This window comes from Babylonia areolata, chromosome 2 (genome assembly GCF_041734735.1).
Source record: "Babylonia areolata isolate BAREFJ2019XMU chromosome 2, ASM4173473v1, whole genome shotgun sequence".
NCBI lineage: Eukaryota > Metazoa > Mollusca > Gastropoda > Neogastropoda > Buccinidae > Babylonia > Babylonia areolata.
This window is the reverse complement of record NC_134877.1, coordinates 9876342-9893841: the sequence shown is the minus strand read 5'-3', so window position 1 is coordinate 9893841 and position 17500 is coordinate 9876342. Positions and strand designations below refer to the sequence as shown.

Genomic DNA, 17500 nt, shown 5'->3' with positions numbered 1-17500 from the left:
ACATTCTATGTCTGTAGTTGTGCAGGAGAGAGCCTGAGGTTTTGAATCTACTTTCATACAATGTTGTGTTGTACACTGTAACTGATGTCATATCCAATATTGTGAAGTTTAAAGTTCATACACAGTATGGTCTGAAGTTTAAATTCTAGTTTTTTTATGTAGCTCTGTGATGCATTCTGTAATGATTGTTATGTGGGATAGACTCTGACATTTTGACTCTTACTTTCATACACCTGTGTGAGGCATTGTGTTCTTTGATCTATAAGATGGAGTCAGAAATTTAAACTTGAGTTATGTGCTATAATCATTCTGTACTGGAAATCAGAGAGTCTTAAGTTTTAACTATACTTTCATATTGCTGTGTGTTTCCAGATATTCATTTTCCAAACCCCAGAACCCCCACAATTCATCAGTATGCATGTGTAAAATTATAGTGACATTGGAAAATATGAAGACACTGGAAAATATAAAGTAATGGGGAAAAATAGTTTGCTCCCTCCCACACAAAAAAGACCGGATTTTGAAAAGAAATACACTACCATTTGTTTGCATGTACTTCTGGATCTTTTCAATTTTTCAAGTGGATTCTCACCTGAAAAAACCCCACCACCTAACAGTTGACTTACTGTTTTGTGATCATACTGAAATATTTACATCTCATGATTCGATCTTTCTCTGTCATAGTTTTGGAACATGTGTGTGTTCCAATAATCCCTTGTCATCTTTTGTTCATCATTTTAACCTCTTCAGTGCCCAATGACATTTATGTACGTCAGTGTCATTTCAGGATTTTTCAGTTCTGTTTCAAAGTTGATGTGTCCTAATAGCCAATAGTCAGAAAGTTTGATATATCTACTTCAGTTACCCATGAGGAACAGTCAGTCACACTCTGGATAATAATATCTGGATGTTATTGTCAGTACCCCCCTCATGGTGCTTTCAAAATGGCGGACAAGGAACCACAACCTTACCTTTATGGCTTGAAACAGAAGTGTGTTCCAACTATAAAAACAAAAAAAGAGTTCATTGTAGTATATGTTTCATTCATCATCTTCTTATTATTATTTAACTCTCTGAAGAGTCATTTGGGTGTCACACAGAAGAACTGTTCTTCAGATTCTTCCAGGTCTATCAGTTGTATGTCAAAGCTGGGCTCTCTGTAAATGGTTTTCCTATCCATTCTGCAGTGTTGTCAGTCCATCGTTTTTTGTTGTTGTTGCTTTGTTGTTTTTTTTGTTTTTTGTTTTGTGGCCATACCATTGTAGTTATCTTTTCTTTACTGATGCTAGCACATCTTCATAACTTCCAATGTGCTGCTCGATGGTTTGGTACATTTGCTCATTGGTGATGTGATCAGTGTATCTGATGTTAAGTATATTAAAGTGATACCAAGTATACAGTGCAGTGATAGCGCCTCATTTCTATGGCTTGAATTCTTCTTTCCAAATCCACCGTGACGGTCCATGTCTCGCATGCATACAGGAAGATGGAATATACCAGTGCACACAGGAGTCTGATGTTGTGTTTCATAGATATGTCGCTGTCCTTCTGTGTAGGTTGCAGTCTGCACAGTGCTGCTGTTGTATTTGTTACCCTTGAGAGGACTTCTGTCATTGCTGATGATGAATCCCAGGTAGTTGAACTGTTGAACAGTTTCTTTCCCCAGACAGTTACATCAGCAGTGATGGTGATGTTGTAGCTGGCCATCAACTTGGTCTTTTCTGTGCTGATTTCCATGCCATATCTTGTCGATGTTTCATGCAGTTTTTTAATATGCTGGACAAGTTATTGCTCAGTATCTGCCAAGCCGTCGGTGTCGTCTGCAAAGCAGAGGTTTGTGATGGTTTTTCCTCCATTGCTGACTGTGCTGACATGATCTTCAAGTATGTCAATCATGATGCATTCCAGGAATATGTTGAACAGCCCTGATGGACTCCAACTGAAGTATACAAAGACTCTCCAATAGCACCCTGTGTGAGTAGTACTACACTGGTTGCTTTGAAGTGTGGTTGCTGGATGGTGTTGATAAGCTTTTGCCCAATGTTATTTTTTTCCATTGTGGCCCATAGTGCTTTCTGCCAGACTCCTCTTGAAGTCTCTAAAGACATGGCAGAATTCCCCATGGTGTTGGAGGATTTTTTTCTCAGAGGGTACACAGGTTAAAGATTTGTGTGATGGTACTTCTGCCTTCATGGAAGCCAGCCTCTTCTTCAGCAGTGATGGCGGCGCTTAGAGCTTGGTCTCCGACCAAGGATAGGCACTATATAAGTATCCTTATCAATCAATCAATCATCTGCTTGCGGTTGTAATCTGTTCAGCATTTTGAGCATTACTTTGCTGGCATGGCTGATCAAACTGATGGTGCAGTAGTTCTGATAGTGTTTCTGGCAGATATTTCTTTTCTGGGGGATGGTGGTGATAAAAAGTGTCTGGGTCCATGGCTTGGGCCAGTTGCATGCATGCCAGATTTCTATGTCATTATGGATAATTATTGGATCCTCCTCAGTCACTGACATCATGTGGGTAACCTTTTCTGGAGTAATGACAGTTACTGGATGACCACAACGGTCATCATATTTGAGCCTTGAACCAGTTTAGAATGTTGTTCTGCATGGCACATGCTTGACAAAATAATGTGATAAACTTTACAATCTTTCACTGAACAGTTTTCACTGGTGGAAGTCATAATGGATCATTGCATGTTTTCTGCACATTGCCCCACATATTACCATCCTGTGCAGAACAGGTTTTCAAGAATGCAATGATATTTGATATTATAGCTTGGACACCATGGCTCTGTTCTATGATGTAAATTGTGATTCTGTTGTTCCTGTAGTTTTTCTCTGTTCAGCTATTTATGAAGCACTCTTCATATACCATGCTCAATAACAAGATCAAAGTATAGTATTGAATAAGAGTTTTATTCATCAATAGTAGCTTGGACATATGATATGAATAGAAAAGATCATCCAATTCCTCAGTACAAGCAGAACTGCAGAAATTGAACAGCAAAATGGTTTTTCTCAGTTGGATCATGACTGTCGGCAAGTCAACCAACGAAGGTTACCTTAGCATGTTACTGTGTGCTTGACTTTGCTTACAAGAAATATTTTCAACTGGAGCACAAACTTTAAAGGTTCACTGCCTGGCATTGTACATTGATATATCTTTTCAGATACATGTTCATGAGTCAGAGTAATTAAGTATTTTCAGATTTCCATTTTGGCATTTTGGTGATTTATTTATTTAACATTTTGTGAGTCAGTGCTGTAAACAGATGGAAAGTGTTTTGGTGGAAATACTTAACCAGTAGAGTGCCTATAAGGCGTCAGTTGACGTCCTACAAAAAGTATTGCGATAGTGACGTCCTGCATATGTTCTGATTTTTCCTTTGGAGTTTGGTTTAATTCACATAAACAAACTCTGAACAGTTAGTTTGATGTGTCTGGATTATAAAAATACTATTTAAATGAACTTTTATCAGGTAGAAGACCCCTTTCTACTCGATAATAATTTGCTAACTGACCACGTGATACACGAGTGGAAAAGGAGGTTGCATCATGTGCAATAAAAGTCATTGAAAACTGTGTCCAGTAAAGCAAATAAACACAGTCTGCAGATTTACACAATTCTGAAAGCTCTGCTTGTGATTATGAACAGCTTTCGTGATGGAGAAGGATCTATCTTGTCTGATGATTGGTTTGAAAACGAAGGTGATTGACAACGACAGTGACGAAACTGACAGCCCATTTGATGCTAATTCAGTCCATCTATCCAATCAGACAGCATTTTTGAAGAAGTGGGTATGACTGACAGAATACGTACAGCGAGCGTTGGAAGAAGGAGGGGAGAGGGAGGGGAGTGATGTAAGATGATAGGTCGAATGTCAGCCAGAGTTCATCAAGGGGGTGTGGCTTCAAGGAATGAGTGTGGTCACATTTCAATGCAGACTGTAGGATCAACAAACGCCAATGCTCCACGATTTTCACGAAACGCAGGGTGGAACTTGCACTGGACGTGAAACACGTGCTTTTTGTTTTTCATGCTTTTTTTTTTTTTTTTTTTTTTTTTTTTTTTTTGTCGCTGACTCAGATGGTTGACTTGTTTGAAGAGGTGGCAAGCGGGATGCACAGCAGACACTTTAATCAGTCCATGTGCAACTTGAATGGAGTGAAAGTCATCAAAGAACTTAACCCTCTCACTCCCGAACGCTCTTAGCTGTCAAAAAGCTTGCCAGCTCAGTTTCTAAGATGGTGATTGACCTTTTATGTTGACTTTACCCACCTTTGTCATTGTTGGGACAGTGGTTTACTTACATGTCTGCACGAGCTGTGATTTGTTTTTATAAACTTATAGCCAGTTTTAATTTCTTCTACAGGTATGATCTGACAATAGGCATGCTATTTCTAGTTGTATTTTGTTTCTTTTATTTATGGATGTCATTATGTAGAGGTGGAAATAGACTTTTTTGTTGCACAAAAATTATTATCTTGACTTTACATTCCTGAACAGTTATCTACAATCAACCTAATTGGGTAAAAGAGCCCAGAAGCAGTATCTACACTCATTTTCCTTCACAAAAACATTCACTTTCTTTCTGTATCACCCATAGCTTTTGTGCTAGAATTTTTTGTGATTTATTACCCCCGAATCTTCAAAATTCCCTGGCAAGGGGAGAGCACTTTTTTTTTCTTTTTCTTTTTTTTTACAAAATTCTCTGGCACTGAACTGGTTAAAGACTTGCAACAAGCCCATTGTCAGAAGAGGTGTGTATTCAGTTTTTCCCTTTTGGATTCTCTTGGGAAAATGATAGCTCCACAATGATTTTTCATCACAGAAATAAACATACCAGCAGACCACACAGACACAGCTTTGAATTTGCACAGGTACTTTTTCTTTATGTTGCCATAACATCTGAATGAAAAATTGACTGCAAAAAGTGTCAGCATACTGAGTTTCAGAAAATTATTCTGTGTTGGCCTACATCGAATTTGAAATGTACAATGTAGAACCTCACAAGTAAAACATGCATTTCAACACAAACTGAAAAACCAACATCCATAAGGCATGACCAACACAGACATCCAGGCAAACACCATAGCGCATTCAAACACACACACACACACACACACACACACACACTGCACACATCACAAACCACAATACCCAACCAATGCACCTTCCACATATCACAATGCCAAACACCAATAGTAATATCACAAATTTTAAAACATCACAATACTTGAAACCAATCCCAATGCTTAGAACTGGTTACATACATAACAGTGCTAAATTTATACTTTAATAGACGTCTAAAATCACAATACTTATAATCAGTCTCACCCCTCTCCCTAAACAAAGCCCTCAGCACCATACATGGAATATTAAAAACCAATCACAATACTTAAGTATACACTGAACTCTTTCTTTCTTTCTTTCTTTTGCGTTCGACAGCTATGCAGTCAGGGTCGAAGTCCGAGGGATGCCACAAACTCGGATGTCTGGTGAAGATCGGCTACCTTCCCTCAGTGCTTGGTGTTGAGGTCAGCACCCCCAGGCCAGGACTGCTGCCGCATCTTCTCATACAAGGGGCAGTCTTGGAGAATATGGGATGGGGTCTGGTCAGCCTGGCCGCAATCACATAGGGATGTGGCTGCCACTCCAGTCCTCTTCAGGTGTGCTCGGAGGCCGCAGTGTCCTGTGCGAAGGTGGTAGATGATAGTCTGGTGTCTCCTCTCCAGTGTCCTGATGGGATCCTGGTGTGCCTGGTAGCCTCCGTTCAGGGTGACCCAGCCTCTTCGGAATCTGCTGCGGAGGAGAGTTTTTGCTTCCTCATACGTGGCAGGAACGGTTGGCTGTGTGAGCTGGCTTCCTTCCTTAGCAAGGTGGTCTGCACGCTCATTGCCTTGGAGGCCTACATGGGCAGGCACCCACTGGAGGGTCGTTGGGGCTGTTTGGGTAAGGGTTGCGAGGGAGGCCTTAAGGGACTGGATCAGTGGACCAGGATCAGGGGAGTCAAGGGCCTGGAGTGTGGACATGGAGTCAGTGAAGATGGAGATGCTGCCAAGGGGCTTTCCACAGGAGGAGAGGAATTCTGCTGCCGTTTTAATGGCCAGGACTTCAGCTCTGAAATTGGAACAGAGCTTTCCTCCAGGGAGTGCGATGCTGCTGTGCTCTCCATCGGGAAATCTGACGTAGACACCACTGCCTCCGTTGTGTGTGGCTTCCTCCGCTGATCCGTCTGTGTATACATGGGTCCAGGAGCTGGCTGGGTAGGACTCCTCTATCATGGCCTGAGTCAGGATCTTGAGAGTAACTGGTTGCTGGTCTTTGGTGGTGATGACAGGAACTCTGAGGCTGATGGTGGCCTCTATCTCTTGGTCAAGCCTCCAGTTAGGCAAGGCAAGGTCAGTGCAAGACTCCCCTTTTGCTGCCAGAACATCACTGTGCTGTGCTCTGAGTGCTTTATACTGGTGGTTGAGGCTCTGACATTTGAGACGGTTCTTGGTGGGCTGCTCCAGTCTGTGGTGTAGGTGGTGTGAGGGCAGTCTTCTGAGCTTCTCTCCTTGCATCAGGACTTTCAGGTCGCGTCTTCTCTCCAGGGGCTCGATGTTAGCAGATTTCTCCATGTCATGGATCGGCGTGAACCTCATGGCTCCAAGTATGAGGCGTAGTCCCATAGTTTGGACTTTGTCGAGCCGGCTCTTGGTCTTGGAGGCTGTGCCTCACGAGGTTGAGGCGTACTCCATGGTGGGTCTGACCGCTCCCATGTAGACCCTGGTGAGAAGCCTGCTGTCTGCTCCCCAAGTCGTCCCAGCCAGCTTCTTCAGCAGGGCTAGCTTGCAGATGCCTCTCCTCTCCATCTCCTCAATCTGGGGCCTCCAGGTCAAGTAGGTGTCCAACTTGATGCCAAGGAATGTTGGTGTATTGGTCTGGGGCAAGACCTGTCCCTGGAGCTTCAGCTTGACTTGCTCGTTGGCAGCGGAGAGAGAGAAGAGTGTTGCATTGGTTTTTGTGGTGTTGAGCTCAAGACCCCAGTCTTCTGTCCATGTGGCGATATTGCTGACGACTTCCTGAAGCCGGTAGGAGGCCGTGCTGGTGTGTTCAGCGGATGTCCATACTGCCAGGTCATCTGCGTGCAGACTGTTGGAGACGTGCTTCGTGATGTTGTCTCTGATGTTGTTGATATACAACAGAAACAATGTTGGGGAAAGCACTCCTCCCTGGGGGACACCCTCACGCAGCTTGACCTTTCTGCTGTGGAAGCCGTCTAGTTTGACCCTTGCAGTCCTGCCGAAGCGGTAGTGGTGGATCCACATGTACATCTTGCTACATACGCCAGCTTGGAGAAGTTTCAGGATGAGGCCCTCCTTCCACACTTTGTCAAACGCTCTCGACAGGTCAAAAAACATGGCCAGTGTCTTCTTCTTCTCCTGAAAAGAGTTTTCGATGTCCTGGACAAGGAGGGCTAGTTGGTCTTCTGTGTTGCGGAATTTTCTGAAGCCGGTCTGGGTAGGTGAAAGGATGTTCTGTGTTTCCAGGAGGAAGGTGAGGCAGCGGTTGACCATCCTTTCCAGCAGCTTGCTGACACAGCTCAGAAGGCTGATTGATCTGTAGCTGTGGGGGTCCTTCTTGTTCTTTCCCTTCTTTGGGATCGGGATGATCTCTGCCTCTTTCCAGATGGAAGGCACAACTCCTGCTATCCAGCTGTGATTGAAGATCTGAGGCAGCACTGTTCTGGATGCTGGTCCCAGGTGCTTCAGCATGTTGCCAGTGACGCCATCATGCTCCTGAGATTTCTTGGGCTTCAGCTTGCGAATGCCTTGTTTCAGCTCCTTCATGGTGAATGGTTCGCTTGTACAGCTGTCATCTATGCCATGTGGGTCTGATGTCATAAGTTTCGTGGTTTCCTCTCGTACCTGCTTGATGCGCTGTCTGGACATGTGGATCGTACTGTCCTCTCGGTACAGTTCCGCAAAGGTGTTGGCTGCAGCCTTTTCTGTTTTCAGCTGGTTGTCCTGCTTGATGACAGTCTTGCCTCTGCTGGGGTTGTCATCGTTCAGTTTCTTTGTCAGCTTCCAGAACCCCTGCATGTCTGTCTCCATGTTCAGCGAGGATGTCTTGTCTTGCCAACTCTTGCGTGTTGCTTGTAGCTTTTCCTTTATGAACGCAGCTTTCGCTCTGTTGTGTGTCTCTACATTCTCATAAGTGTGGGAGCTCTCCATTGTGTCCGTGGCTTCACTGAGGGTCTTGTGTAGGGTGTCGAGTTCAGGTGTCCAGTAGGGACGGTAGTTTCTGCGTTTGCCTCGTGGAATAGCTGCCTGCGCCACATCTAATACTGCCTTGTCAAAAATCTTGGCGTTTTTGTTGATGTCGTGGTGCGACAGTGTCAGCGCAGAAGTCCTCTTGTCTGCCTCATGCTTGAACAGGTCCCAGTTTGCCTTCTTGTAATTCCAGCTTGCTGGGAGCCTGGTGAGATGGGTTTCAAAATGTCTCTGTACTGTAATGATCACTGGCCTGTGGTCGCTGCCTCCAAGTTGGGGCAACACCTCCCTTTGGCCAATGCTGTGGATGTTGTCTGTCGCGAAGTCCAGGTCAGGAGTGCTTGTGGTCCTCCATGCTCGTGAGTAGTACGTAGGTGGATCTTCTGGACTATTGATGAGGATCAGCTTGTTACTGATTGCCCAGTTTTCCACATCTTCTCCCTTCTTGTTGAGATCTTGGTAGCCCCAGCTGGGTGAGTGGCTGTTAAAGTCTCCTGTGATGATCCAGCTGTGGGAGTCAATGAGGATAGAGTTGAGCTGTATTTGGTTTGTAGATGAGTAGACATTGAGGACTGTCACTGACGTGCCTGGCAACACCAACTTGACTCCCAGAAATTATGTGTCGAGATCAGCTTGACCAGAACTCTGGGTCTCTGCCGCTGGGATGTTGTTTCTTACCAGGGTGATGAGGCCTCCCTTTGGTCTGTTCTCTCGGTCTTGTCTGAACAATTTGTAACCTCTTATGAAAAAGCAGTGAGTGTTCTTGAGGTGCGTCTCTTGGATGCAACATACATCAATCACATTTTCACGCAGAAACCGCTGGAGCTCCACCTTCTTGTGCTGTACTCCTTCCGCATTCCAGTGGACGATCCGAAGTGCTACTTGCCCATGTGCTCTAATCTGTTCTCCCCAAAGAGTCTGAGAAGCATCGCATCCGTGGTCGGTAGTAGTGGATGGGCCCCTTTGAGGCTGAGGGCCCGGCCATGGTCCACGAAGACGACACCACATCGGTCTAGCATTGTCTGTGTAGCCATGTGTCGTAGAGTGCGTGCACAGCCAGTTTTGACTAGATCACACCCCTTATAGAGGCCGCTGTGGCGCCGTCTTTGGTGATCTGTTCTGGTAATGGTTTACAGTTGGCCGGATTTTCTCTTGGGAGTTTTCCTTCTCTTGGAAGGACTGCCTGATGAGGCTATCGGACTCCATCTGCCCGGGTTTGAAATCAGAGTTGTCCTTCTCCTAGACTATGTGGGTCCACAGCACCTTATTCCATATCATTTGGTGCAACCCCCAAAGGGAGGGCTCCCCCATTCGCCACCTGGGGGACGCGCCCCTACGCCGTATAGTCCCAGCGCGAGGTACACTGAACTCAATATCCAGTTAAAACATACAGAACTCTCAAAATTAACCAGTAGAGTGCCTATAAGACATTAGCTGACGTCCTACAAAAAGTATTGCCATAGTGCCTATAAGACGTCCACTGACGTCCTGCATATGTTACGATTTTTCCTTCATTGGAGTTTGGTTCAGTTCACATAAACAGACTCTGAACAGTTCGTTAGTTTGATGTGTCTGGATTATAAAAACACCATTCAAATGAACATACATCAGGTAGAAGACCCCTTTCTGCTTGATAATAATTTGCTAACTGACCACGTGATACATGCATGGAAAAGGGGGTTGCATCTTATGCAAAAAAAAAAAAAGGCATTGAAAACTGTGTCCAGTAAAGCAAGTAGTGACAGTCAGCAGATTTACACAATTCTGAAAACTCTGCTTGTGATAATGGACAGCTTTTGCAATGGAGAAGGGTCTCTCTTGTCTGATGATTGGTTTGAAAACGAAGGTGATTGACAATGACAGTGATGAAACTGACAGCCCATTTGGTGGTAATTCAGTCCATCCATGCAATCAGAAAGCGTTTTTGAACAAGTTGCTATGACTGACAGAATACGTGCAGCAAGTGTTGGAAGAAGGGGAGGAGGGGGAGAAGAGTGATGTAAGATGATAGGTCAAATTCCAGCCAGAGGTCATCAAGGGGGCGTGGCTGTTGGGAAGAATGTTCTCACATTTCAGTGCAGACTGCAGGAAAATCGACAACCGCCAATGCTCCATAATTTTCACAAAACGCAGGGTTGAACCTGCACTGGATGTGAAACACGTGCTTTTTGTTTTTAACGCTCTTTTTTCCGCTGAATCAGCTAGATGACTTGTTTGAAGAGGTGGCAAGCGGGATGTACAGCAGACACTTTAATCGGCCCACGTGCAACTTGAATGGAGTGAATGTCATAAAAGAACTTCACCCTCTCACTTGCAAATGCTCTTTGATGTCAAAAAGCTTGCCAGCTCAGTTTCTGAGACATTGATTGACCTTTTACGTTGACTTTACCCACCTTTGTCATTGTTGAGACAGTGATTTACTTACATGTCTTGAACTTGTGCCCCCCTCAACAAATTCCTCTCCAAAATCAAATTCAAGATGGACACACAGGCACAGATTCGGCAGACCATTCAACAGGGCGATTGGGCTACCTCTATCGATCTGAAAGATGCTTATTTTCATATCCTCATTCATCCGGCATCCCGTCGGTACCTGAGGTTCATGTGGAGGGACAAGGTGTTCCAGTTCTCGGCCCTCCCATTTGGTCTGTCCCTTGCCCCTTTCCTGTTTACCAAGGTGGTGCGGGAATTGGTGTCCATCGTCCGGTCGGAATCCATTCGTCTCTGTGTGTACCTGGACAACTGGCTTATCCTGGCCCAGTCACAGGCCCTGTGCCAGAGTCATACGGCCAGACTTCTAGACCTTTGCTCCCAGCTGGGCTTCCTCACGAACCAGAAGAAATGCGATCTGTCCCCAAGTCAGTCTTTCGACTTCTTAGGGATGAGATTCGACACGCGGTCCATGATAGTCTCTCCGATGCCAGATCACTGGGACCGTCTGGCAGGCCTCCTCAGCTACTTGCGCCGTTCCTCCTAAGCAACAGCGCAGACACTTTCTTCCCTCCTGGGCATGATGGAGTCCATGGCACCCTTCAGGGTTCTCAAGCGCCTCTTCAGAGGGCACTGAGGTTACGGTGGTCCCAGAGCACTCAGCCATGGGATACCCAGATATATCTGGGCGAGTGGTTCCTCGAGGTGACATCAGAGTGGCTAACTACCCCTCTTCGGACACAGGGGGTGCCCATAGCCCCACCTACTCTTCAGGTGGCACTCTTCACAGATGCCTCCTCCCTTGGCTGGGGAGCCCACATGGACTCACTCCATGCAGCAGGGACTTGGTCCCCGGAGGAGCGCCTATGCCACATCAATGTTCTGGAACTGGAGGCAGTTCGCAGGGCTCTCCTGCATTTCATGGGGGAGGCCACTGGCAAGACCATCTGCTTGTTAACAGACAATACGACGGTCGCATGTTACGTGAACAAAGGGGGGGAAGCAAACTCAGCAGACCTCTCCCTGTGGACTGAGGCTCTTCTCCGTTGGTGCCACAGCAAGGGCATTGCACTTTCAGCGAGACACATAGCAGGAAAAGCCAACATCTTGGCAGATGCTCTCAGCAGGTCCAAGAGTGTCATCCACACAGAGTGGACCCTGGACAAGGACACCCTTCAGGGGGTGTGGGAACAGTGGTTTTGGCCGATGGTGGACCTTTTTGCCACAGAGTTCAACAAGAGACTTCCCACTTATGTCTCTCCGGTCGCTGACCCAGAAGAGTGGGCAGTGTATGCTCTCTCTCTAGACTGGAGCAGTCTGATTGCCTACGCGTTTCCTCCCTTTCCAATCCTGTCCAAGGTGATACGGAAAGCCAGATTGGAACGCCGGCAGCTGATCCTCATTGCGCCGAAATGGCCAGCCCAGCCCTGGTTTCCGGACCTTCAGTCCCTGAGACATGTTCCACCCCTGGAACTTGAAACCAAATCTCATCTGCTGAGGCAGCCTCGTTCGGGCATTCCTCATTCCAATCCTCAACTGCTCCACCTGCACGCGTGGCTGCTGTGCGGTCGGAACTGTCAGCATCACCATTGAAGTCTTCGACCTCTCTGTCGGCCTCTGTGTCAGCTGCGCTGACCCAGGGGGGTGCCTCCTCTGACCTCCTCTCCATAGTCACCAAAGCAAGGAGGGAGGGAACGGAGACTCTGTATGCCTTTCGCTGGAAGAAATGGTTGCGGTGGTGTACAGCTCAGGGCATTCCCCCTACTAACCCTACGAGCATGCAGCTGGCCAACTTTCTGGCTCACTGCTCCTCGTTTCTCAACCTGTCTGCTAGTTCTGTGCGAGGGTACAGGTCTGCCATCTGTACCACAATCAAACAGTGGTTGAAGTGGATTTCCTGCTCAGAGAGGTGGCTAGGGGCGCCTCTCTGAAGGAAGCTAGAAACCCCAGAAGAGTGCCCCTCTGGGACTTGTTCCTGGTGCTGGATTTCATTTGAAAACAACCCTTCGAGCCATTGGGGACTATTCCTTTCGACTTGCTCACCCTCAAGACCACTTTCCTTCTGTTGCTGGCCACAGGCCATCGTAGAAGCGAGATTCATGGTCTTAGTGGAATGCCACAAGATCTGGCCTTCCACAGAGATGGTTCCATCACTCTTCGTTTCCTTCCAGAGTTTCTGGCTAAGAACCAAGACCCCGAAGTCCCCTCCCCCTCTCTGAGGGTCAGACCTTTGTCTGATATTCTTGCCCAAGATGATGAGGATAGGCATCTCTGCCCTGTTCGGTGTCTCAAATACTATTGGGATAAGTCTCGCCATAGGCGTTCTTCTCAGAGGCGTCTTCTCATCTCCCTCAATGAGAATTACAAGACAGACATCACTGCAGGCACCATTTCCCGCTGGGTTTCCCAAGTCATTCGTAGAGCCTACTCTCATGCACACAGGGATATCAGCTGTCTTAATCCCAGAGCACACGAAGTGTGGGCCATAGCTACTTCGGTTGCTTTCCAGCACTCAGTGCCACTGCAGCATGTCTTGGAGGCAGCCTTCTGGCAGTCTGAGAATCCCTTCATCAACTTCTACCTCAGGGATTTCCGTATGACCAGGGTTGACGGTTCCAAGGGGATTTCCTTTGTCGCGGCTAACACTGCCGTCTCAGTTACAAGGGCTCCCCATACGAACCAGTAGGTGTTGCCCTCCTCCATTTGCTTTAAATTCTGCATCAGTTTGACATGGTACAGTATATGACACCAAAAGGAGGAGTTTATATTATACTCCATGTTTGGTGATACATATACTTACCAAGTCAAACTCGAATGCCCGCCCGTCCGTCCCCGCGTCTCCGCCGTGGTTCTCATGGGGCTTTTTTTTTTCGATGGCCACAGAATGATTCAGCACTTATAGCTTTTAGAGGCTAAGAGTGGACCGGGCAAGACGGCTCGTCTTTTCACTGTTAGCCGCTCGAAATTTGGCCAAGCAGAGCAAACCGATAGGCCTAGTTTGCATCAGTTTGACATGGTAAGTATATGTATCACCAAACATGGAGTATAATACAAACTCCTCCTTTTTGTTGCACAAAAATTATTATCTTGACTTTACATGCATGAACAGTTACCTACAATCAACCTAATTGCGGGGGGGAAAGCCCAGAAGCAGAATCTACACTCAATTTTCCTTCACAAAAACGGTTACTTTCTTACTGTATCACCCATAACTTTTGTGCTAGAATTTTTTGTGATTTTTTACCCCCAAACCCTCAAATTTCCCTGGCAAGGGGAGAGCACTTTTTTTTTTCTTTTTTTTTTTTTACAAAATTCTCTGGCACTGAACTTGTTTACCATGAGCATAAAATGCCCAGTGATCAAAACCCAACTACAACATCCTAAAACAAAAATCAGTGCCACTTCTTCCCTCCCCTCCACACAACACCTCAACAACACCCACAGAAAACGGAAACAAGCACAAACCCACACTGTCACATACATCAGAAGATCAATTGAAGACAGTTTATACATACGAGTCTTGAGGTTGGTTTTGAAGGTGGAATTGGACTAGGAGTGTCTTTATAGCTTAATTTATATGGCAAGGAATTCCACTGGTAAATGCAAAGGATCTTTGACCAAAGGACTTAGTTTCAACAGAGAAGTTGGAGAATGTGACTGTCTGATCATGAACGTATTGTCTTGTTGCAATGTAAACAGTGAGGTGATCAGAAAGATAGTTTGGTGAAGAACCAAAGAAAATGTGAAAGCAATATGTTGAGAGTTTATATTCAATCCTGGACTGTATCGGCAACCAGTGGAGTTGTTTCAGAAGAGGCTGAATATGGTGACTCTTAGGGTGTTTAAGAACAAGATGGTCAGCTGAGTTTTGGACTTTCTGCAGTTTATGAATAATGTGCTGTGGAGAACCAGCAAGCAGAGAATTACAATTATCCAGTGTTTAGAAGACAAACACACAAATAAGAGTTTTGGTTGTGTCAACAGACAGGAAGTGATGAATGGAAGCAATTTGGCAGAGTTCTATGTATGCTGACGCATATCCCTAGAGAGTGACACCAAGATTCTTTGCATGATCTGTGAAGGCGATGTCAGTCTGACCCGCATGTACAGAAGTGGGTGTTATGTCTTGAAAAGATTGTCTTTTAAACTTGGTCAGCAGTGCTTCAGTTTTCTTGTCATTAAGCTTTAGTTTGTTTGTGCTTATCTGGGTTTTAACCAGTGAAATGCATGTCTGCATGTCTGATATGGCCGGCTGTGCTTATTTATCATGGGGAAGCATCTGTGTGTCATCTGCAAATACATAGTGACTGATGGAGTGTTCTTTGAAAATGTGGTCAAGTGATTGCGTGTAGAGTACAAACAAAGCAGGTCCCAACACTGAACCCCATGGAACGCCATACTCAAGACATGATGGTTCTGACCTTGAGCCTTCCACCACAAAGTTTGAGTCTTGTCAGACAGATATGATCTGAACCATGATAGAGCCATGCCTCAAATGCCAAAGACATAGTCAAGCCTACAAAGCAGGATATCATGGTCGATCATGTCAAACACGGCCAAAAGATCAAGCATCTTAAGTACAGACATGTTTCCAGAATCCAGTGCAAGGAGAAGATTTTGTAATTTGCAAAAGAGCTTTTTTCCATACTGTGAAACGGGTGGTACACAGACTGAACAGAGCTGAAGAGATCATGGAAATTAAGATAGATGGAAAGCTATTGAAACACCATCTTTCAATTATATTTAGATGAAGGATAGGTTAGACACTGGACGATAGTGTTTTAGGTCATTATGGTCAAAAGAAGGTTTCTTGAGATGGGGTTTGATTAATGCTAATTTACAGAAGGATTATGCTTAGTATAAAAATATAATATGTTTATGCAGAACAAACCATCCCACCAAGGCCACCAGATGCGTTCTCACCCATAAGGATTCTTTTATTAGTCACTGTCTCAATGTCACAGGGCAGTCCGGGAGTCCCCTTCATGCAGGAAATACCTGCAGCTCCCAGACTCTGCAATAGAAAGCTGCCTTCCTACTAGACTACTCTCTACTGAAGTAATTCAAAGAATTCGACTGAAGTAATTAGAAGAATACAGACTGAAGGACACAGAACTGTGTTTATGTGTGAGATGTGTTACAGTTACTTTTAGAACGTGACAGTCAAAGGACTCCAGGTTCTAATGTTGATTCATTTACTGATTATTTTTCAGTTGCCTTTGCCAGTGCAGAATATTTCCAGCACAAACCACCCTGTGAAGATTGGTCTGTCAGATGCCTTTTATAATGATACATTTTTACCCCAATATGGTGAGTATATTTTTAGCATATAGTTATTTTGATGCCTTAATTTTTTTAGATGTCTTTTGCTGTGATTGTTTTCTACAATGGGGACTGGACACGAGCATTTCGAGCTAATAAAAAATTATCTTGATTAGATTATTTTGAAAATTTGTTTTACATTTATTTTTAATGACCAGTCTGAATTACTGGAAGTACAGTGTTGTTGGGTTTGTTTCTTGTTGTTTTTTCTTGTGATTTTATCTGTACAATCAACTGACAAAATGTTACTGGTTTAAATGAACAAAGATTTATCTAGTTTTGCATGCCTAACTGGATTAGTAAGTGGAGGCACCGTATGTTACTGTAGAATTTTCTAACATCAGTAAAAAGACTAACTAAAGCATGAAGGGATGGATTTTTTCAAAAGAAGAGAATATGATATTCACAGACATACAGTGGCCACCAACCCATTTGATACTTTCACATGAGTACATATGCTCTCATAAACACTCTTTCATTGCACCATGTGACACTTTAACATGACGCAATGCAGCTAGACTATTTAGGACTTGCAGTAAACTGAACTGAACTTGAAAGTGCGTATTTCAGTACCAGTGTTGCTTGTTTATCAGGTATCAAGCGGCGGACAATAATAGAGTATCACCGTGTGGCATTCCTGAAAGAGCAAATTGAAGAAGGCACTGTTATCATTCTTCGTCCTCTGCCAAGTAAGTGTTATCTTCTCTCTGTCTGTTATCCTCTCTCTGACAGCATGCAGAGGTGTAGAGCAGATTACCTAGACAGGAAGGTGTTTAGAAAAATAAAAATCTTTCTTCAGGTGTCTGTCCAGACAGGTCTCAGATGGCAGAACGGGCATTTCATGTAATCAGAAGACCCACACCAAGCATTCCCCGTGGCATGTAAAATGCATGAGGCATACCTCCAGACAATTAAGATATGTATGTATCTTTATGGAACACAAAGACATCTGGGAATGAATTTGCTATTCACTCTGTGATGGCATGCATGCATCATCCAATGAGTCCACCAAGCTTGTGGTGTGGTGTCCAGTTTTTAATCTTAGGATTTACTATCAAGAGTTCCTTTTAGTCCCCTGTGGGTTATTATCCCTTGTTGCTGGTCCCCATAGGACATGTCTGGTATTTTTCCACTTGTAGATATTAAGACTATGTGAAGAGTATTGTTTAACTAAAATTCTGGCTTTTAACTTAAGTTTTTTGCTTATTTTGGTTTTTGAGAGACATATTCTTAACAACAACAAAAAAGAGATCCCTGCTAAGTTGTGGAGAAATTTCTCTTTCTTTTTGTGTGTGTTTTTTAGGGGAGGGGGAGAGGGAATGGGGGGGGGGGGGACTATAAATGGTACCAACTTCTGTTCTGATATGTTTTTCATTCCCACCTATCAGGTTACACACACTCTGTCCTTGTGTATGGAAACCAGTCTGTTTCATCTGTGCTTAGATATGGGGTACCTCAAGGTTCATTCCTGGGACCAGTACTCT

General features: G+C 44.7%; 1 protein-coding gene across 1 annotated transcript in view; it reads left to right on the top strand.

Annotated features, from left to right (window-relative positions):
* The window catches only part of LOC143297375 (plexin domain-containing protein 1-like), a 170522-nt gene that overhangs the window by 101419 nt on the left and 51603 nt on the right, over positions 1-17500 (top strand). Inside the window, exons 8-9 of the mRNA XM_076609687.1 lie at positions 15908-16004; positions 16610-16705. Of these exons, the coding sequence (XP_076465802.1) occupies positions 15908-16004; positions 16610-16705 (193 nt within the window). The remainder of the gene's footprint in view (positions 1-15907; positions 16005-16609; positions 16706-17500) is intronic.